At 47.8% G+C, this 22237-nt stretch overlaps 1 protein-coding gene and 2 non-coding genes across 3 annotated transcripts; all 3 read right to left on the bottom strand.

Moving 5' to 3' along the window:
* Positions 1–4242: 4242 nt before the first annotated feature.
* Positions 4243–14722, bottom strand: RPL3 (ribosomal protein L3). Its single transcript, XM_075321854.1, has 9 exons — positions 14624–14722; positions 14115–14307; positions 10727–10895; positions 9449–9584; positions 6162–6348; positions 5743–5903; positions 5565–5666; positions 4683–4898; positions 4243–4364 (listed from the first exon to the last, which is right to left on the bottom strand). Exons 1-9 carry the CDS (start codon positions 14624–14626, stop codon positions 4323–4325), a joined length of 1209 nt encoding a protein of 402 aa, XP_075177969.1. The 5' UTR covers positions 14627–14722; the 3' UTR covers positions 4243–4322.
* LOC142250190 (small nucleolar RNA U83B) lies at positions 5151–5243 on the bottom strand. Its single transcript, XR_012725126.1, has one exon. It is a non-coding gene; the product is annotated as a small nucleolar RNA U83B (small nucleolar RNA).
* On the bottom strand, positions 5985–6077 carry LOC142250189 (small nucleolar RNA U83B). The gene has a single exon (XR_012725125.1). It is a non-coding gene; the product is annotated as a small nucleolar RNA U83B (small nucleolar RNA).
* Positions 14723–22237: the final 7515 nt, after the last annotated feature.

Here is a 22237-nt window from a genome sequence, read left to right as displayed (position 1 = left end):
GATGTATGCCACCGCTGTGGAGTTGTCCGACTGAATTCGGATCTGCCTTCCTTCCAGCCACTGCTGGAAGGCTAGTAGGGCAAGATACACTGCTCTGATTTCCAGAACATTGATCTGAAGGGTGGACTCCTGCTGAGACCACGTACCCTGAGCCCTGTGGGGGAGAAAGACTGCTCCCCACCCTGACAGACTCGCATCTGTCGTGACCACCGCCCAAGACGGTGGTAGGAAGGATCTTCCCTGTGATAATGAGGTGGGGAGAAGCCACCACTGCAGAGAGTCTTTGGCCGTCTGGGAAAGGGAGACTTTCCTGTCCAGGGATGTTGACTTCCCGTCCCATTGGCGGAGAATGTCCCATTGAAGTGGACGCAGATGAAATTGCGCAAACGGAACCGCCTCTATTGCCGCCACCATCTTCCCGAGGAAGTGCATGAGGCGTCTTAAGGAGTGCGGCTGACTTTGAAGGAGAGCCTGCACCCCAGTCTGTAGAGACCGCTGCTTGTCCAGCGGAAGCTTCACTATCGCTGATAGAGTATGAAACTCCATGCCAAGATACGTTAGTGATTGGGTCGGTGACAGATTTGACTTTGGGAAGTTGATGATCCACCCGAACGCCTGGAGAGTCTCCAGTGCAACATTCAGGCTGAGTTGGCATGCCTCTTGAGAGGGTGCCTTGACCAGTAGATCGTCCAAGTAAGGGATCACAGAGTGTCCGTGAGAGTGCAAGACTGCTACCACTGCCGCCATGATCTTGGTGAACACCCGAGGGGCTGTCGCCAGACCAAATGGCAGAGCTACGAACTGAAGATGGTCGTCTCCTATCACGAAGCGTAGAAAGCATTGGTGCTCTGTAGCAATCGGCACGTGGAGATAAGCATCTTTGATGTCTATTGATGCTAGGAAATCTCCTTGAGACATTGAGGCAATGACTGAGCGGAGGGATTCCATCCGGAACCGCCTGGCGTTCACATGCTTGTTGAGCAGTTTTAGGTCCAGAACAGGACGGAAGGAGCCGTCCTTTTTTGGAACCACAAAGAGATTGGAGTAAAATCCTCGCCCCCGTTCGTGAGGGGGGACAGGGATCACGACTCCTTCTGCTCTTAGAGAGTCCACCGCCTGCAGCAGGGCATCTGCTCGGTTGGGGTGTGGGGAGGTTCTGAAGAACCGAAGTGGAGGCCGAGAACTGAACTCGATTCTGTACCCGCGAGACAGAATGTCTGTTACCCACCGGTCTTTGACCTGTGACAGCCAAATGTCGCAAAAGCGGGAGAGCCTGCCACCGACTGAGGATGCGGAGGGAGGAGGCCGAAAGTCATGAGGTAGCCGCTTTGGAAGCGGTTCCTCCATTTGTTTTCCTGGGGCGTGAGTGAGCCCGCCAGGAATCTGAGCTCCCTTGTTCTTTGAGTCCTTTTGGACGAGGAGAATTGGGCCTTGCCCGAGCCTCGAAAGGACCGAAACCTCGACTGCCACTTTTTCTGTTGAGGTTTACTTGCTCTGGGCTGTGGTAAGGAAGAGTCCTTACCCTTGGACTGTTTTATGATTTCAGCCAATGGCTCACCAAACAGTCTGTCTCTAGATAATGGCAAGCTGGTTAAGCATTTTTTGGAACCAGCATCTGCTTTCCAGTCCTTTAACCACAAGGCTCTGCGCAAAACCACAGAATTGGCGGACGCCATAGCGGTACGGCTCGTAGATTCTAGGACAGTATTGATAGCATAGGTCGCAAACGCAGACATTTGCGAAGTTAGGGACGCCACTTGCGGCACTGCTGGATGTATGAAAGCATCCACCTGTGCTAAACCAGCTGAAATAGCTTGGAGTGCCCACACGGCCGCGAATGCTGGAGCAAACGACGCGCCGATAGCTTCATAGACAGATTTCAACCAAAGGTCCATCTGTCTGTCGTTGGCATCTTTAAGTGAAGCGCCATCCTCTACTGCGACTATGGATCTAGCCGCAAGCTTGGAAATTGGGGGATCCACCTTTGGACACTGGGTCCAGCGTTTGGCCACCTCAGAGGGAAAAGGATAACGGGTATCCTTAGAACGTTTAGAGAAACGCTTGTCTGGATGAGCGTCGTGTTTCTGGATCGATTCTCTGAAGTCAGAGTGGTCCAAAAAAGCACTTAATTTACGCTTGGGATATAGGAAATGGAACTTCTCCTGCTGTGCAGCTGCCTCCTCTGCAGAAGGGGCTGGGGGAGAAATATCCAACAGCCTATTAATTGCCGATATAAGGTCATTAACCATGGCGTCACCATCAGGGGCATCCAGATTGAGAGGGGCCTCAGGATTAGAATCCTGGTCACCGTCCTCAGTCTCATCACAGAGAGACTCTTGTCGCTGAGACCCTGAACAGTGTGAAGACGTGGAGGGTCTTTCCCAGCGAGCTCGCTTAGGCTGCCTGGGACTGTCATCTGAGTCAGAGACTTCAGCCTGTGATGCTTGAGACCCCCCTGAAGCACGGATTAGTTCCAACTGAGGGGGACCGGAGAGCATAGACACAGCAGTGTCCATGGTCTGAGCAACTGGCCTGGACTGCAAGGTCTCCAGGATTTTTGCCATAGTCACAGACATTTTATCAGCAAAAACTGCAAAGTCTGTCCCCGTCACCGGGGCAGGGTTCACAGGCGCCTCTGCCTGGGCTACCACCACAATAGGCTCTGGCTGACGAAGTGCCACTGGGACTGAACATTGCACACAATGAGAGTCGTTGGAGCCTGCTGGTAGATTAGCCCCACATGCAGTACAAACAGTGTACACAGCCTGTGCCTTGGCACCCTTGCGTTTTGCGGATGACCTGTTGCTGCCTCCTCAGAGCAGTACAGGGTGTCCAGCCAAGAAGCGACCTTACAGTGCACTATATAAATATATATATATATATATATATATATATATATATATATATATATATATATATATATATATATATATATATATATATATATATATATATATATATATATATATATATATATATGGTACCAAGAAAAAAGTACACTAATATAACACTGAGGCACTAGAGGGGCCAGCACTACTGTGCTGCTTACCGCCCGCTTAGGAGCGGTGTGTGGACGCCAGAAATCCCTCTAGTCTGGGTCTCCCAGAGCCTGCTGCCTTTCCCCAGCCAGACCGCATGTGTAATGGCTGCCGGCGTCCTTGTGGAGAGGGGGGGCGGGCCCTGGGCGTACACCGACGAAGAGCGGGAAGTCTGCTTCCCCCTGTGCCTAGTGAGAGGGCTGGAGCATGTAAATAAAGCTCCAGCCCTCGGCGCTGTTAATTGAGCAGCGTCTCTCCCCTACCCTGATTGACAGGGTGGGGGCGGGAACGAAGCGGCACTAGGCCGCAGAAGCCGGGGGCTAAAGTTAGAAGCGCCGCCGCCGTAAAAGCGCGGTCGGCGCAAAGTCCCCGGCGCACTACAAGTCGCAGCTGCGCCGCCGCTCCAGGAGCGGTCGGCGCAGTAGTTCCCAACATGAAACGTCACTCAGCAAAGCTGCAGTGACCTAACCCCAGCGCTACTGTCCCCGGCGCACTATAACGCTCAGCAAGCCTGAGAGTGTCCGTGCCTGCCGGGGACACAGAGTACCTGAAAGTTGCAGGGCCTTGTCCCTGAACGGCACTCCCGCTCCAAATCCAGCAGGTTCTATGGGTCTGTGGATGGAGCCCGGCCCCAGGGCTTGGGGGCCGGCAAGATCCCACTTCCACAGAGCCCTCCAGGGGATGTGGAAGGAAAACAGCATGTGGGCTCCAGCCTCTGTACCAGCAATAGGTACCTCAACCTTACAAGCACCACCGCGGGTGAGAAGGGAGCATGCTGGGGGCCCCATATGGGCCCTCTTTTCTTCCATCCGATATAGCCAGCAGCTACTGCTGACTGCAAACAGTGGAGCTATGCGTGGATGTCTGACCTCCTTCGCACAAAGCAGAAAACTGGTGAGCCAGTGATCCCACTGGGGGTGTACAGCCAGAAGGGGAGGGGCCTTACACTTTTTAGTGTAATTGCTTTGTGTGGCCTCCGGAGGCAGTGCTATACACCCAATCGTCTGGGTCTCCCAATAGAGCGACGAAGAAATAGAAAATATGCACATAATCTGTGTACACACAGTTTTACAATGTGGTTACCTGCCACATGGCATGTACAGGGAAGCCAAGTAAAAATCATGAACTCCACACATCCAACCACCCTAAACCCATTTTTACATGTTATACAACAAGGATCGGCTTTTGACACAAGACACATGGATTGTTTTATAGAATTTAATAAGAAATCCATCAATACAGCAATGTAGCCAAGGTGGTAGATGGCACAAGATATGGTCAGATTTAGGCTTCCTCCTTTGCCAAGCGGTCTTTCTTGAGTGGACCCTGTAAGATAAAAAGACTCAGTTAATACCAATAAGAACTTAACTTATCTTCTTGACATTGGGCTCATGTCGTAAATCATACACCATTTAATTAATAAGAGGCATGAAATGTAACAGATGTATGCAACCCTGCTATGCCGTAATGTTAAAATGTGGAAAATGCAAACAATTAACTTAACTTTCCCAACCCAAGAAAATTCAGATCACAACAGTGGGAAGTTTTTGTAAATGAAGTTATGACATTCCTAATAAAAGGCCTGTCACATATTGTAACCAGATTTGGTAGATACCAGGAAAGCACTAATTTACAGATGCATACCATGAAAGCCTTCTTTTCTTCTGCTGTCTGGAAGCGGCCGTGTCCAAATTTGGATGTTGTGTCGATGAACTTCAGGTCGATCTTCTCCAATGCACGACGGCTGGTCTGCACAAGGAGGGACTTGCGCAGGGTAAGGACTCGTTTCTTGGTCCCAACAACACAGCCCTTCAGCAAGATAAAGTCATTCTTCACTTCTCCATAATGAACAAAACCACCCTGAGAAGAAGAATTCAAGAGTTACGAATCGTGGAAATGACGAGAAGAAGAAAAATACATAATCTACCATAAACCCAATGGGTATGAGAATCTTCAATGGCTCACTGCAGAACATGCATAAAGAGTGAGGGAGCCATAGATTATAAGGGGTACGCCACACTTGGCAAACAAAGGGAGCTGCAGGGTGTATTTGCAGTCTTAAGTCTGAATAACTAGAAGACATAAGGGTAATTGAATGTTTAAGATCAGTGAGCAGTCCTCAGAAGGAAGGCAGCATGGAAGTCTTAAATCATGCTTTTCAGGCGCTGTACAAAAAAACAATGCATTGCTTTATCATAGGACAGTCAGCAATAAAGACCTAGGACCTATGGCCAGCCACCTGAAGTGCACAAACTTATTTCCAACTATTTCGGAAATTACAGAAGAGAAAATTCTCTCCTTGACAAAATTCAATGATCCATTCATGCAAACGGACATTCTTCAACCCATTCCTGGTGATATCCAAGACATACATCAAGGTGTCAAAGTATGTCCACACCAAAATAGCTAGGCTATTGGTTGAATTTTTTCATTGAGAGAAACAAAATTTCTCACAGCTAGGCTATTGGTACAGAACTATTAGTTTATGGCATGACCTACTCTTGCTGTACCATAAAGCAAGCTTACCAATGGATTGATACTCTTGTCTGACAGATCATAGTCGGTTGAAGCATTGTTCTTCACAAGTTTACCATCTTTTGAGTGGTAGCCTTGTCCAATCTTATAGATCTGAAAGAAAGCAAAATTTTAGTTTTATTTTTTTAATTAACCACATACACCCCCTCAAGGCAGACAGACCACATACCTTCTTGTTGATCTCCGTGCGGTGATGATAGCCTTTCTGGCCAGCACGAGCCACAGAGAAGGCAACACGGGCAGGATGCCAAGCTCCAATACAAGCAACCTTTCTCAGACCTCTATGGGTCTTACGTGGCAGCTTCTTTGTATGCCAACGGCTGGTCACACCTGGGTGGGGGAAAGAAAATAAATAAACATACAAGTACAGATTGGTAAAGAAGTCACAGGTTATTGGTAATGTTACTGCAGCTTGTTCTCAGAAGGAAGGCAGCATGGAATAATTCTTCAGTGTTATCAGGCACTGTGCCCAGCGCTTATTCCATGATCTCATCACAGAACAGACTAACTTATAAAAGTCATGGCTTCCCAGACAAAGAAGAAACTTTGTATCTGACACCACAAAAGTCACTAGAGAAAAAGACAAACCTTTGTAGCCTTTTCCTTTGGTGACTCCAATGACGTCGATCATTTCATCCTGACCAAAAACTCCATTCACTGCCACTTGCTGCTCCAGTTTCTCACGAGCCCAATCCACCTTCTCAGCAATTGTCCCTCCGTTCACCTGGATCTCCATGAGATGAGACTTCTTCTGACGCAGGGGGAGCAGACGCATCTGAAAAGGTCAAAAAGTGTTAAAATTCCACTTGAAATTTTGCCAAGAGTCCAAAACAGATTCAGGTAAATAGGAGCATAAGTCAGAAAAAGCGACACTCAACAAGGATTGCAATAAACAATCATCTGTCCGCCCGTCGAGAAGCTCATCACTTGCCCCTACAAGATCTGCTATGTTAAAATAGCACGGTGTCTGTGCTAAGCTCATAATGTTAATGAGTGGGCCCCGGTAGTACTCCACACCAGCAGAGAACTGATTCAGCGAGGGAAAGCTGACAAATGGGTATATCAATTGAGCAACGCACTCAAATTCTACAGCAAACGTAAGAGGAGTTGCCGAAGTGCAGGGTAGCATGTAGCTTGTACAAGTTGAGATGTCTCAGTAGTAGCGGCCACCGCCGTTACAATTTCCCTGAAACATCGTGCAGACACTCAAGAGAAGCTAAATGAGAGTTAGAGGGAACCTGTCACCCGTTTTTTTTGCCCTATAAGCTGCGGCCACCATCACTGGGCTCGGAACCTCAATGCCGGTGAGCGTGGATGACTTAGACGCATCATGCACTGTGACTTCAGAATAATGAAGACCAAGAGGGCCGAAAGGGGAGGCACTAGTCCCGTAGAACAGCGCCACCCATCAGACTGTTGTGCACCGGAGCGACCATCTAGTGAGTATTATAAAGTGTTTTTTACATTCTACACAGCATGTTTGAATGCTGTATAGAAGAGCCCAGTGGTGGTGGCCGCAGCTTAAAGGCCAAAAAAGTGGCGACAGGTTCCCTTTAATGTGGTTGAAAGACAACATAAGGCCCCTTTCACACGTCAGCGATTCTGGTACATTTGTGCTTTTTTTAAACGTACCATAATCACTGACATACGCAGACCCATTATAATCAATGGGTCTGCTCAAACAGTGATTTTTCACCGACAGTGTCTCTGTGCAGCGTGCAACGCGTGGCCGTGATTCTGCACGGAGACAAGTCAGTTTTTATCTGGCATCACTGATGACCCACGGACCACACTATGGTGTGATCCATGTGTGATCAGTGAAACACTTACCAGAAAATCACGGATATATTTAATATTTTCAACTTACCTTGCCTGTGATTCGCTCTGCAGCCTCTGCTCTAGGCAGCTCCTGCCTGGCTCATGAATATTCATGAGAGCAGGATCAGCCGACCAGGAAGTAGGTGCTGAGAGCAGTGGGCGGACGCTGCAGAGCCAGAGACTTCAGCACCATGGACAGCAGCAGTGAAGGCAGGTGAGTAATGTCCATGTGCAATCACGGATTGCACATGGACAACCCACGTGTGCCGTGAATCACGGAACACGGAGGGACATGTGCGTGTGAAGAACGCCAGTGAAGAACGCCAGTGAAGAACGTCGGTGTTTCACTGACGTGTGAAACGGGCCTTACATGTCTATTATAAAGGACAAGTTAGTTTTGCTTACAAATGTTAGGAATCGCTTTGCCCAGAGTGTTTATGGTGTAAGTGCTGGTAGATAGACCTTCCCTGCACCTAGGGGAGGGGTGATCCAATTGTTGCTAGACTGTTGAGTGCTGTCTTGACAGTGGGCGAGACAGTTTACCATTTTCAATGTACAAATGCTGGTCGGATGATTGATTAAGATAATCGGTCACAAGGTTTTTGCCCTTTGAGCAGCATAATGTAGGAGCAGAGACCCCAATTCCAGTGGTTTATCCTTTACTACGCTGCTTGCTGGAATCAGGGTCTCTGCATTATGCTGCTCTCAGATTATGTGTCAGAAACTTTATGACAGATTCCCTATAAACGCACAGTACTAGACAGGTCAGTTCAGCATTGAGCTGGAATGCTCTATATACTGTATTTTTCAGGTTATAAGATACACTTTTCCTTCCAAAAAATTGGGCGGAAAAGGAGGTGTGCGTCTTGTAATCCGAATGCACCTTACAGGGAGGTAGTGGAGAATGCCCAAGTCAAAAAGACTAAGTGCACTGCCAGGATGCAGCAAGACCTCCATTAAATGGAGACATCACAGGTGCAAAGGGAGATGCATCACAGGTGCATGGTGCACATATATAGTACTGGCGCAGCCCGCTTGCATCTATTGTGATGAGGTGTAACTTATAGGCTGCTTACCAGATACTGTGAGCCTGCGTGTGTGAACAGTGACCTATGCAAGCCACAAGTGTGCAATTTTACCATCTCCCTTTGCACCTGTGATGTCTCCATTTAATGGAGGTCTTGCTGCAACCTGGCAGTGCATTAGTCTTTTTGGCCTGGGCAGTTTACATTTTCTGCCATTAGTCAGAGTATTTGCTTAGCTTCTGGAGGATTATTTTCTTTTTGGTTTTTTTTTTATAGAGGTAGTGGAGAACGGTCACGGGAGGCAGGGGGCTGTGCTGGGGCTGATGCAGCAGGCGGTAATGCATAGGCATCCTGAAAATGTAGGCGGTGCAGGCTTCAAATAATGGCGCCCGGGAGGTGGCGCGTGCACAGATGGAGCCCTCTGCTCAAGATCTCATCTGCGCACATGCTGCCTCCAGCTCATTGATCTCCCAGCAGTGGAGATAAGGAAAATGGCGACCGGAGGTGGCACGTGCGCAGAGGAGATCTCTGCTTGTCATTGAATTGATAGCTCAATGTGCGCACGTGCCAACGCCTGGTGCATTTTTTTTTTTTTTTTTTTTTTAAGGCCTGCACAGTCAATAGTTTCTTGAAGTTGCCTACCTCACAGCATCTGGGACACTCCCAGCATTAACCTGCTCCACCACTGCCTGTAATAAACCACCAGGTTCTACTTTTTCCTCTAAATTTCAGGTAAGTCTTATAATCTGGTGCGTCTTATAAACTGAAAAATACTGTAATTGCGTTGGAATGTGCCTTTATGGTTTTGTGATACCTGTGTATATTGTAATAATTACATTTTACCTGCCCTTACAAGCAGGTGTTGGATTTTGAAGGCCAAGGTAGTACTGTAAACTTCTTGAACTGTAAAAGGCTATATCTCAATACATACAGTCTTTGCCAACTGTGCACCTCTGCATGTACATCTCAAATACTGAGAAAATACAATAGCAGTAAACGTTCTCAGGCAAACATGAGATGATCGCCACTTACCTGTGTGTGGGCAATGACTCGGATGACCTGGCAGTATTTCTTCATGCTAGCAAAGTCTTTCTCCAGCTGTTTCTTGCCTTCGTCATCTTGCCACTTCTTGCAGTACTTTGTGAAGGCCTTCTTCTTGGATTTATACCTTCAACGGCAGAGCATGCAAGTTGGAGTGGACCCTCATCATGCCCCAATGAAAGGACAAGAGCGGAAGGCACCAAACCATTTAGGTGTTTGGCTCATTGCATGGCTTCAAAGGAGATTTTCAGCCAGCAAGCGGAGCCTGGAGCTCATCAGACAAAGGCGGACAAGGCCAGAGCTGAGAGGAGCTGCCAAGGTTCATTCCAGGTACATTTAATAACTATCAAGTGAAGTTCAGAAAATGTTAGCAGCTATACATGCTTATACTGTAAGGAAGAAGTTACTGAGCAGACTATACACCAGGGGATTTATTGCAAAAATGCTTAAAGGAACTGTACTTTAGGGTAACTTCAGAATAGGCTGTCTGGTGTGTAAATGGCTCTCTAAACTTGCAACTGATTGAGCTGGTGAGAATAGCTAATGTGATCTCTCACATACAGATATCCCTGCTCTTAATTACTTCAGTAACATTGGCGGCACGGTGGCTCAGTGGTTAGCACTGCAGTCTTGCAACACTGGGGTCCTGGGTTCGAATCCCACCAAGAACGCCATCTGCATGGAGTTTGTATGTTCTCCCAGTGTTTGCGTGGGTTTCCTCCGGACACTCCGGTTTCCTCCCACACTCCAAACACATACTGATAGGGACTTTAGATTGTGAGCCCCAATGGGGACAGTGTTCCTGATGAATAAAGCGCTGCGGAATATGTTAGCGCTATATAAAAATAAAGATTTATTTATTTTATTTTTATTATTGAGGAAAAATGGCAATACTGATCATTGAGAGCTGGAGTGAGGTAAGAGACTTGTGAGAAAGCTCAGGACCATATTTCTGTCTCTTCTCACTCATCCTGCAACCTTCTTCTGTATAAGAGAAATAGGTGGTAGGACCTGACATGTGAGTTGGCCTGTCTCCCCCAATAGTGGATGATTAACTCAGAAGGGAAGAAGTGGCTCCTAAGTGGAGAAAGATTTCTCGGATAAAATTTTAAAAATTCTTATGATCATTTCTACTGTTGATTTATGCAAAGTTTACTAAAAGTACAATTCCCATATAAGCCAAACTGATTAGCTTCATGATTCTGCAGTTTTTTGACACCAAGAATTACATTATATCCACCACCCTGCAGAATGAAGTTGCAGTCTTACCAGTTCTTGTAGAAGCGCCTCTTGCATTCATCACTGATGTGCTCAGCAAAGATGGTCTTAATGCTGCGAAGACCACGTGGGGTCTGGACGTATCCCACAATTCCAACAATGACCATAGGGGGAGTCTCCACAATAGTCACTGCCTCCACAACTTCTTTCTTATTCACCTCTAGAAAATAAAGTTTGACGTATACTGACTTAAGTGAACAGCTCCCTGCAGACTTCACTTCCAGTTTTGTAGACCGGCAATAAAACACTCAGCAGAGAACAACCTAAAAAGGTACAGTCACACTAAGCAACATCGCTGCTGAGGCACAACTTGCTAGCGATGTTGCAGTGTGTGACATCCAGCAACAACCTGGCCCCTGCTGTGAGGTCGTTGGTTGTTGCTGAATGTCCTGGGCCATTTTTTAGTTGTTGCTGTCCCGCTGTGAAGCAAACATCGCTGTGTGTGACAGCGAGACAGCAACAACTAAATGTGCAGTGAGAAGGGAGCCGGCTTCTGTGGACGCTGGTAACCACGGTAATCGGGTAACCAAGAAGCCCTTCCCTTGGTTACCCGATATTTACCTTAGTTACCAGCGTCCGCTGCTCTCACGCTGTCAGTGCCGGCTCCCTGCTCTCTGCACACGTAGCCACAGTACACATCGGGTAATTAACCCGATGTGTACTGTGGCTAGGAGTGCAGGGAACAGGGAGACGGCACTGCCAGTGTGAGAGCGGCGGACGCTGGTAATGAAGGTAAATATCGGGTAACCAAGGGAAGGGCTTCTTGGTTACCCAATGTGTATTGTGGTTACCAGCGTCCGCAGAAGCCGGCTCCTGCTGCCTGCACACATAGCAGAGTACACATCGGGTAATTAACCCGATGTGTACTGTGGCTAGGTGTGCAGGGAGCCAGCGCTAAGCGGTGCGCTGGTAACCAAGGTAAATATTTCACAACTATCCAAGCAAAATTTACTTCAAAAGTCACATGGGCAAGATATGCCAAAACTGCCACGTGTGGGATTCCCTGAAGCTTTGCCAACCCGCAGATTTAGTGAATCTAATATCCAACAGAAACGTACTCTCAATTCTTAAAGGGAATTTGTAATCAGGTTTTTGCCAGTTCATCTGACAGCAACATGATAGAGACAGAGAACCAGATTCCGGTCACTTACTGGACTTCAGCGTTTGATAACTTTTTTTCTTTTCAATAGATCACTAATAAACCTACTGCCATGTAGTATGTATAACTCCAGCACTGATTGGCATCTTTTTTTGTACACATTCATAGGCAGAAAGCTGTCAGTGAAGTGGGCAGGGTTATACATTGCTCAGCATTCAGAGAACTGGTAGATCTGCTGCAAGAAGCCTAGTAAGTGATAAACCTATTGCTGTGCACAAACGCAGTGCCATCAGGCTGTAGACAGGAGCTGCGTGAATTCCCTGGTGACAGATTCCCTTTAATATGAAACCTTTCATAAGGTTCAATAACTCATCTGAATACATAATGGTCACCTCTTATTGACTGGTAACATTAAGATACAAAAAAAACCCCACAGCGGATGAAGAGCTACAGTCAGCAATCGACATTCAGCAGAGACAACCAGAGGAAGTCAATCAGTCCGCCCGTCGAAAGAGTTTCATCATGTATAGCTCTTTAGATGAACTGGTAAGTTGGCTGACTTCCTATTCTTATACAGAGCTACTAAAGTGGAGAAACTACGGATTCAAGCTCAACACGACACATGGTTAGATATTAGACCTGCCACTAGTGTGGGCACCAAGACCCCACAGCTATACAGGGAACATGTGGAGATTTGCAGGCAGCAATTTAGTCATTCGTTCCCAGTTCAGCAGTTAAGACTTCCCTGTATATACGATCTGTCACCAGCCTTTTTTGACACCTAAATCTGAGAGCAGCATAATGTAGAGACAAAGCCAGATTCCAGTGATGTGTCACTTACTGGGATACCGGATGTAGTTTTAATAAAATCCACGGTTTTAACAGCAGATCATCACTATAGCACTAGTAAACCTGCTGCCTACATATTGAGCTCTGTATAACCCGGGCCCTACCACTGATTGGAAGCCTTCTCTGTACACTGTATATGTGCAGAACTCTGCAAATCAGTAGTGTGGTCGGCTTATACAGAGCTCAGTTGTCAGTGAGCTGCAGCAGATTAAAATGGGACTGTCAAACTTACAGCAACCAATAAGGCTCCTTTCCCACATCAGGTTTTTACCATCAGTCACAATCCATCGACTGGTGCTGCTGGATCTTTTTTTTCCTCAGACTTGTATTAGCGATTGATGGCCTCACGTTTCAGCCGTCGAAAGTAGTTTGTCCGTGGAACGGAGACAACGGACAAAGTAATGTTTTTTGTGTAAATAAAAAAAAAAAAAAGACAGCGACAGATCCGTCACTTGGTAGAATGGAAGCCTATGGGCGCAGGATCAGCAGTCATCTGTCAAATGATGGAATCCGGTAACTGATTCAAGTTTTTAACGGAGCATGCTCTGATGGGGTGTAGAAACACTGCTGGGCTGAAAAAACGGATACATTGAGCTAACAGATGGTGACTGATGGCAAAAACCTAATGTGGGAAAGGGGCCTAAGTGACAGATTACTGGAATCGGCGTCTCTACCAATACATTAGTCTGCTCTCAGATGACACCGTAAAAACCTGGTGAGATTCCTCATAAATCACTGATTAGTTCAACAACTTAATGACCAAGCCGAGAAAGGAGCAGGATTTTAATACAAATTTATACTTAGTCTGTTCCCTTACACCACACCGCTCCTCAAATCTTACAGCAATTTCAAGCTGACGGGTTCCCTTAACACCAGCTGCTTCTACAAGCATGTTAGTATAGACAGAATTAAATGAACCTGCCGGTAAGAGGAAGAAGCGGGGGATCTGCTGCTTAGATTAAAACCTGGCCAGGAATAAAGTGATTAAGGCAAGTCTGTTTTGCCCCCTAATCTGAGGGCATCGTAACGTATTGGCACAGATCCTGATTCCAGCGATGTGTCACTTACTAGGCTGCTTAGTGTAGTTTTGATAAAATCACCGTTTAATCAGCAGGAGATCATTAGAGGACTACTTGCTGTGCTCCCAGGTAGTCCAGCATATTCATGAGCTCCATATAACTGCTAGATCTGCATTGATTTTATCAAATGCTCAGTAAGAGACACCGCTGGAATCAGGGTCTCTGCCTCTACATTAAGCTGGTAACAGATTCCTTTAAGTCTGGTTTTCTCTGAAATGCCTCAGTGATATATAGAATGAGCCGCCGCTCTCCGAGCCCCACTGCCTGCTATTCGGGCACCGTGTGTCAGCAGACAGGGCTAACCCCAGACTCCTCCAATGCTCCTGTACTACAGGTGTGCACTCATACTCACTGGAGCCAGGTCTGTCCACCTCCCTCACAATGTGGGTCATGCCGGCCTTGTACCCCAGGAACGCCGTCAGGTGGATGGGCTTGCTGGCGTCATCTTTGGGGAAGCTCTTTACCTTGCCACGATGTCTCTTGCTGCGTTTTCGTGGCAGGAAGCCCAGGGAGCCGTGCCTGGGAGCGGAGAACTTCCGGTGAGACTAGAGGAAGAAGAAAACGGGGCGAAGTCAGTGTCAGTCACACAGGAGCTCACTAATGGCCGCACAGCTGCTGCTCATCCCCGGCGAGCAGAGCGCACTGCAGGGAGGAGGCCGCCGGCAGCAGCGGCCACGTGTTCATGGCGGCCGTCAGCTCCAGAACAGCCCGGCCTGTACACTGCGACGCCCGACACCGCCCGCACACAGCAGCATGACGGCCGCACACACGATGAGCCGCTCACACACTCAGGGACTCAGCAGGTGAACAGATGGCTGCGATACAGGACGGATACACCACAGGCCTCAGCCCTGCACTCACCATTGCGTCTCCTGCCTGGAATAGAAGAGAGGGTGACGTCGCTGGGCTTGCGCTATTTATAGACGTACCGTAAAGACACACCCCTCTTTTTTTTTTTTTTTTTTTTTTTTTTTAATCACTTAACTTTATTGACAAGATAATGGAGGTGCACACGAGCATGCGGAAAGTCCCAGTGACGCCGGGTCCGGTACTGTAGGTGACTGGCGGCCGGTCACCGCTGGAGAGTGGACGAAACTCCGCAACAGCCATATCTGCCTCCATCACATCCGCAGCTCACTGCTGTGCAATACAAGCAGTTAACCCCTTCTAAGCAAGCTCCTTTTTTTCTCTTTTACAAAGACACATAACTTTATTTGTCCGTGCACACAGACACAGACAGACATGTGAGGGCTGATTTTTTTCGTAGATGAATTTTTAGTTTCACGTTCTCTTTCCCACACAATGTCCTGGAAAATGGGAAATTGTGCAATGAAATTGGGAAAAAATAACCCTGCAATAGTTTTTTCTGTGTTTTTTTTCCTCTATTGGTCAGTGTGCAGTGAAGATTACCTGCTGCTCTGACTCCAGGTCGGTACAGTTATGGCCATACCAATTTTGAATTATGTTTATTTTTTTTGCCTTTCTTTTAACGTAATTAAAAAAAATCAGAAATGTGTTAAAAAAAATTGAAAAAATGGGCTTGTATCAAATAAAGAGACAGCTGCCCTCTGAAATATGTTTACAGTGAATATAGGAATATGGTTATGCATTACTGCGAAGAAAATACATATAAAACTTGACATACATAGCCTATAAAAAGGGCCAGTTTTATGTGAGCCCAACAGCCAATGTTGCGGGCGGGGGACGCTGCCGCTTCCGGGGGCTGCTCGGATCCAGGCTACTGCTGCTGCTCAAGTGGCGACCGAACCCGGGCTCGCACGGCCGTCCGTCCTCACAACTGTCGTAAGGGGGTATTTACAGGGGAGTTGTGTCTGTGACGCCACCCGTGGGTTGCCTTTGAGGAATGGTGGCACTGCCGTTGCCTGGTGATGAGGCGCCCGGGGCTGATGGAGCAGGGTAGCAAGATGGGATCCCCTCCACGGGTAGGGGAGGGGTAGTCCCGGGGCCCGCTGATTGAACGCGGGAGTGATGGCTGCTGGAGGTGGCACGCCAGGCTGGACCGGGGGACAATGGTGTACTCACAGTTCAGTAATTTCGCACAAGCCCAGTAGTAAACCAAGTTGCCAGTGGCCGGCTGCCTTAGGAGGGTGCATTCGGGTTCCGCACCCAGGTTAATGAACAGGTAACCCTTCCTCCTGCACTTTGTGTTTCTTATTCCTTTTGGACGACTTCGCATGGAATGGAGAAGTCCACTCCCGGTTCTGTGTGTGTTGGGAGCTGTGGCCTGCGAAAGCTGACCCTTGGGAACTCAGTGGGTTCTGACGAACACCCTATCCCCTGCGTTGGGCTTCCGTTTCGCTCTATCTGGGCAGTTAATGGGACGAAGTCTGGAACCTTGTCCCCGGCTAGTTAATTGGAAAGGGGCTTGCAACCTTCCTCGCTCTAGGGTCCAGGCACCCCGACTGTGCATGGCCTCCGGACCGGATTCCCGCTGTCGGCACTGGAGGGCTACAACCCTGCCCCGGTCCACTTTAGGTCTCCCGCGACCGGATCTCCGTCGCCTGTTGCCCTGTTCACTGTCTGCCACCTAGCCGGATAGTCCACTGGCTACTACCCCTGACTAAACTGCATACTTCGCTCCTTCCACTTCAACTGTCAAGACTAAAACTTTTCCACTCAGATTATTGATGGGGTTCGGTAAATGGCGTAAAAAAAAGGCGCAATTTATTATTTTTCTTTACTAAAACCCATAAAAAATATAATAAAAATTTATTGCTGAGGCCGTGTTCACACGTAGCATAAATACTGCGTTTTTTTCTGCAGGTGTCTGCACCACGAGCGCGATAACAATCTCCTCTGATTATTGCGTGTTTGCGGTATTTTTTATGCATTGTCCTCCTTATTTGATACATGTTTGTTGCAGATGTGAATCCTGAAGCTTATAAAGAAAAAAAAACACCAAATCCGCACAGTTCAGCGGCGTCTTTAAACACCGAGGCCGGAGATTACATGACGTCTCATCCACTTTGCTTGGACAATTAGTCCGTGTTCACATGTGGTGTAAATGCTGCATTTGTTTCTGATGTTTTTTGCACATTTATTCTGCTGTGTTTAATTGTTCAAGCAAAGTGGATGAGATTTCAGGAGAAGACGCCGCCGAACTCTGCGGTTTTGATGCTTTTTTTTCTCTGGAGGTTTCTATGTGAAGCTTAAAAAAACGCAGGAAAAAGCTTCTCTGTACAATAAAAACACTTAATAACGCAGATTCACATCTGAACCAAAACCACATTAAAGAAGGAAAGGCAGAAATATGCAGCAAAAATGGAAAAACCAGAGAAGATTATTATTGTGTAGTTTGGTGAAGGTTGCGGCCAAAACAAAAAAAACAGAATTTATGCAGCGTGTGAACACGGCCTTATAGGCACAAATAAGCAACATGTCATATAGTTACACATATAAATATAAGAAAATTCTGGCTGCTGTGACTATGAACGAACAGTCCGGGGCATCTGCTGAATGACCCTTACTAACAAATGGGTGTGACTAGGGGCGTGGCTGGGGGCGTGGTGAAAAATTGCTACGGCGCGCTGCGCACGCCACAGACTCTGTCCTTTCAAAAGTTGGGAGGAATGCATATACGTCCCCTTTTATTTGAGTGTCCGCGTGACCCCCGAGTCCAGAAATCCCTCGCGCCACTGCGGATCCGGATCCAAGCAGCTCGACTGCTGACCTGGGGGCGGCACACCCAATGTCGGGCAGAGGTTAAATGTCATTATCAGTGATTAATAGCAGCAGTGATAGGAGATAGTGGTGGGTACTGGCTGTATAAGGCTATGTGCGCACTAGAGATGTGAAGTTTCTCGAGAAAATCTTCTCGAGAAACTTCTGGGAGTGAAGATTTGCTGAACTCCGGAAAAAATCCGCGGCAAAACCGCATGCGGATTTACCGCGGATTTGCCGCGGAATTGCCGCGAAATTGCCGCGATTTTCCCGCGGGTGGTTCCCTGCGGATTTTTGCAGGCTGTACTGCAGAAATCCGCGGGATACCTGCGGATTTAATGGACATGTTCATTTTCTCAAGAAAGTTTCTCGAGAAATTTCCGCACCGAAACTTTCTTGAGAAAAATCCGCACCAGTGCGCACAGCTTTTTTTTTTTCTCATAGAATTTCATGGGAAATGTCTGCACAAAGATTGCAGACATTTCTCAAGAAATTTCCGCGGCAAATCCGCGGGTAAATCCGCGGGTATTTTGCTCTAGTGCGCACATAGCCTAAGACTTCTGTGCTTCTTTGAATCCAGCACTGGGTGAGAAAGTAAACTCAAAGTGAGTGATCAGAGTGAGACAGGAGAGGGGGCAAGAAGTCAGATCAGCGGAGAAAGAGGCAGAATCTGTAGGAGAGTATGCTTCTTATCTTCACTTTCACTACTGATTTATGGAAAATAGTTTTTTTATGTGGTTGACTGGTCGTATGTCTTGAACTTGTTTTATTATTTTGGTGCAGATTCCACCCATGAAACCTTAAATAAACCTACCGTGTGAACATGGCCTTACAATGGATATCCAACCACAGAACAGGAAAGGGGCTTCACTTCTACGAGTGGGGAATGTAGACTATTTACATTGTGCAATGTTGAACGCTTCCATACAATAAAACCCCAAATTTGGGACTTTCTACACCCGACTCATGAGCAGTAGGATACAGGCATAAAATCACACCTTGGGGGAGCAGTTTTGCAAGTCTGCCCTCTTTCTACCATTTTATTTTTTGTTTTCTTTATTTTTTTACAAGTATTTTGCCTAATCAAATTCAAGAAGAGACCCATCACTCTCACTACACACTTAGGCCAGGGTCAGACGAGTGTATGACATCTGATTCGAGAGAATTGGATGATCCATGCTAATGACAGTCGACTCAGACTCTGCTGCCAGTGTGATCCGAGTCTTCTAATGTGATCTGATTCTGTCACATGCGAGAATCGGATCACAGGTGCGAAGAAGATGGAGACATTAATCTCTTCATCTTCTCAATTGTCTATATTTGCGTATATCAGACTGCACTCGGATGTCATCTGAGTGCAGTCCAATGTTTCACATTCACCCATATGTAAAAATGTTTCACTGCACACTCAATGGCGAATGTAAAATAAATTTATTTAAGTGTCAAAAAAGCCAAGAAAAGGAATTTGAACATATACAGGCAGATAAATAATCTGACGTTTCGGCACTCTGCCTTGTTCACAGAGTTCGCTGCCCAGGGAGGTTGCACAATTCCAAAGGAAACAGCTGTGGCTGTGGGTTTATAGGCTTGAATGAATATGGATTAAGTCATAGTTTGCCGGTGGCAAATGGTCTGAGCCGTTGTGAAAGCCAGCACTCCCGTGCCTGGGCTGTAGGTGAAGGCTACACCTACAGCCCAGGCACGGGAGTGCTGGCATTCACAACGGCTCAGACAATTTGCCACCGGCAAACTATGACTTAATCCATATTCATTCAAGCCTATAAACCCACAGCCACAGCTGTTTCCTTTGGAATTGTGCAACCTCCCTGGGCAGCGAACTCTGTGAACAAGGTAGAGTGCCAAAACGTCAGATTATTTATCTGCCTGTGAGACTCATGTGGGTTTAGTGGATGAGGGCAGGTATATCTCACCCCGGTATCGGTCCTATGTGACTTAGCCTGGCCAGGATCACCTGGCTACTAATGGATTAATGGGAGGTGAAGGACGGAGGTAAAAGGAATCTGGGAAGTTGGGGGAGGGTCTCCATCTGGGAACACAGTAAGCCTGTCTGTGTAGGAGACACTTGTGAGGAGCAGTGCCTGATGTTTGTATGGTTTAGCTGGAAGGGAGAAGCCCTCCAGTTGGTAGTTAGGATAACACCGTGTATAGTTAGTGCCGGACAGGCAAGGATTTATTTTGTTGGTGTTTTTTTTTCTTTTTGTTTATGCTTCACTGCAATAAACCTGACCAAGCGTCAGTTACACCTTGAATTCGGCTGTCTGCCTGAGGTGAATACGTGCCCTTTGAACCCAGCAAAGGCGATCCCGGAGCGTGTTATCACATTGTGGTGGAGAATGCGGGCAGCACGTTACAGCGCATCATAATGGATGACGTGGTGAAAGCGCTGGTACAATCCGCAGCTGTGCAGCAAGAGGCAAATCGCTTGATGTCGGCACAGTTGAAGGAACTGGTGGAATCGACGGTTAAAGACCGCCAACTTTTGCAGCAGGTGGCGCAGCGTCTGGCGACCGTACCGGAGAGTAATGCGGAGGCTGACCAGAGGGTGATTCATGTGAGTCGGTGCTGGCAGAAATTAACCACAGAGGACGATGTGGAAGCTTACCTGACCACGTTTGAACGGACGGCGGAGCGGGAAAAGTGGCCAAAGGAGCGATGGGCTGACTTGCTTGCACCGTTTCTGGCAGGTGAGGCACAAAAAGCCTACTTTGATCTTGAGCCTGAAGCAGCGCATGACTTTGATAAACTAAAAGCCGAGATCCTTGCCCGGCTGGGAGTGACGACGGCCGTGCGAGCACAGAGAGTTCATCAATGGACTTATCAGCCCGATAAACCACCGCGGTCACAGATGTTTGACCTCATTCACTTGACCAAGAAATGGCTACAGCCCGAGGTTCTGACGGCGCCAGAGATGGTACAAAGAATCGTTCTTGATAAATACCTAAGAGCTCTACCGCCATCTCTGAAGAGGTGGGTAAGCCATGGAAACCCCACGACAGCGGATCAGCTAGTGGATCTAGTGGAGCGTTATTCCTTGGCAGAAGGACTTATGGACGATGCTACACATCCTCGCTCTTCCCCTTCTCGACGAGGATCTGGTAAGACTGTTCCAGGGTCATGGGGAGGAGGAAAATATCCTAAGGCAGTGGAGGAGGAAAACAGGACTGCTGGCCCTGTGAGGGCTAAGGTGCCAAACTATGGTCTTAGCAAGGGGCCCGTGAGGTGTTTCCGCTGCCAGGAGGCGGGCCACATTGCTGCAAACTGTCCAGTAACTGCAGAACCGATGCAGTGTGATGTCACGGACTTTGAAAAACGCAGGGCTATGGTTGCACGGGTAGTGTGTGTTGCTGCATGTCAAGGCGATATGAAAAAACACCTGTGTGAAGTGTCCATTGATGGCAATACTGTTGTTGCACTATTAGACTCGGGAAGTGTGGTGACTCTGGTAAAGGCCAGTCTGGTGGCAGTCCCGATGGGACCGTCAGATAAATTTTCTGTGACATGTGTGCATGGAGACACCTGCTCGTACCTCACAACGGTCTCCTGCATTACTACGCCCTATGGGTCTGTGCATCATAAGGTGGGACTAGTACCAGCACTATTGCATGATATCATTTTGGGCAGGGATTTTCCCCACTTCTGGCAGTTGTGGGAGAACCAATTAGTACCCCAGGGTAGCCGCACGGATGATCCTTCTCCCACACCTTGTGTGGGCCCGGAGCCACTAGAGGATGCCCCACAAGAGGGTTCAGAGGAGGAATCCGCTGAAAACAACCCCCAGTTCCCCTTTTCAGTTCTGGCGGGTGATTCCGATGAACCCGGGGCAGAGGCGGACACGGGTGGCTGTCCCCCTTCCTCTTGGCTGAATTTGGAAGTCCAGAAAGATGACTTCCAAAGTGAGCAAATGAGAGATCCTACCCTTTCTCAGGCTATAAAAAATGTTAAAATGATAAATGGGGTGCAGGTGGATGCAGGTACTAGGCTGTCTTACCCCTACATGGCACTGGAGAATGACTTTCTCTATCAGATAGAGAAGAAGGGGGATGACACAGTACAACGATTGGTTGTGCCGAGAGCCTACAGGCGGAGAGTGCTGGACCTGGCACACGGACACATGATGGGGGGACACCTGGGGGTCCAGAAAACTACCGAAAGGATATTACACTGTTTTGTTTGGCCCGGCATGCATCACGATATTCACACCTATTGCGAGTCTTGTCCTGACTGCCAAATCTCTGCGCCTAGGCCCCGTTTCTGTAGCCCCTTAGTACCTCTGCCTATCATCGAGATCCCATTTGAGAGAATTGGGATGGATTTAGTTGGACCCCTCCCCAAGTCTGCACGAGGACACCAGCACATCCTTGTCATCTTGGATTATGCCACTCGTTACCCCGAGGCCATCCCTTTGCGTAACACGGCCACCAAGACCATTGCCAAGGAGCTGGTCCATGTGTTTAGTCGGGTTGGTGTCCCAAAACAAATACTCACAGACCAAGGAACCCCCTTTATGTCTAAAGTAATGAAAGAACTCTGCAGGCTGTTACAAATAGCACAGTTACGCACCTCCGTGTATCACCCTCAAACGGACGGACTGGTCGAACGGTTTAACAAAACTTTGAAACAGATGCTCCGTAAGGCGATAGACAAGGACGGGAAGAACTGGGACTACTTACTCCCGTATTTGCTTTTTGCCATCCGGGAGGTGTCCCAGTCTTCCACCGGGTTCTCTCCTTTCGAGCTTCTGTACGCCCGACGTCCCCGTGGACTGTTAGATGT

Source organism: Anomaloglossus baeobatrachus, chromosome 8, assembly GCF_048569485.1.
Source record: "Anomaloglossus baeobatrachus isolate aAnoBae1 chromosome 8, aAnoBae1.hap1, whole genome shotgun sequence".
In the NCBI taxonomy this organism is placed as follows: domain Eukaryota; kingdom Metazoa; phylum Chordata; class Amphibia; order Anura; family Aromobatidae; genus Anomaloglossus; species Anomaloglossus baeobatrachus.
Note: the sequence above shows the minus strand (reverse complement) of the source record. Positions and strands in the feature narration are given on the sequence as shown.

Coding starts and splice junctions, on each gene's coding strand:
- RPL3 (XM_075321854.1), bottom strand. Junction 6,349..9,448: donor GAGTCATTGCCCACACACAG/GTAAGTGGCGAT, acceptor TGACCTTTTCAG/ATGCGTCTGCTCCCCCTGCG. Junction 5,667..5,742: donor GCACGGAGATCAACAAGAAG/GTATGTGGTCTG, acceptor GCTTTCTTTCAG/ATCTATAAGATTGGACAAGG.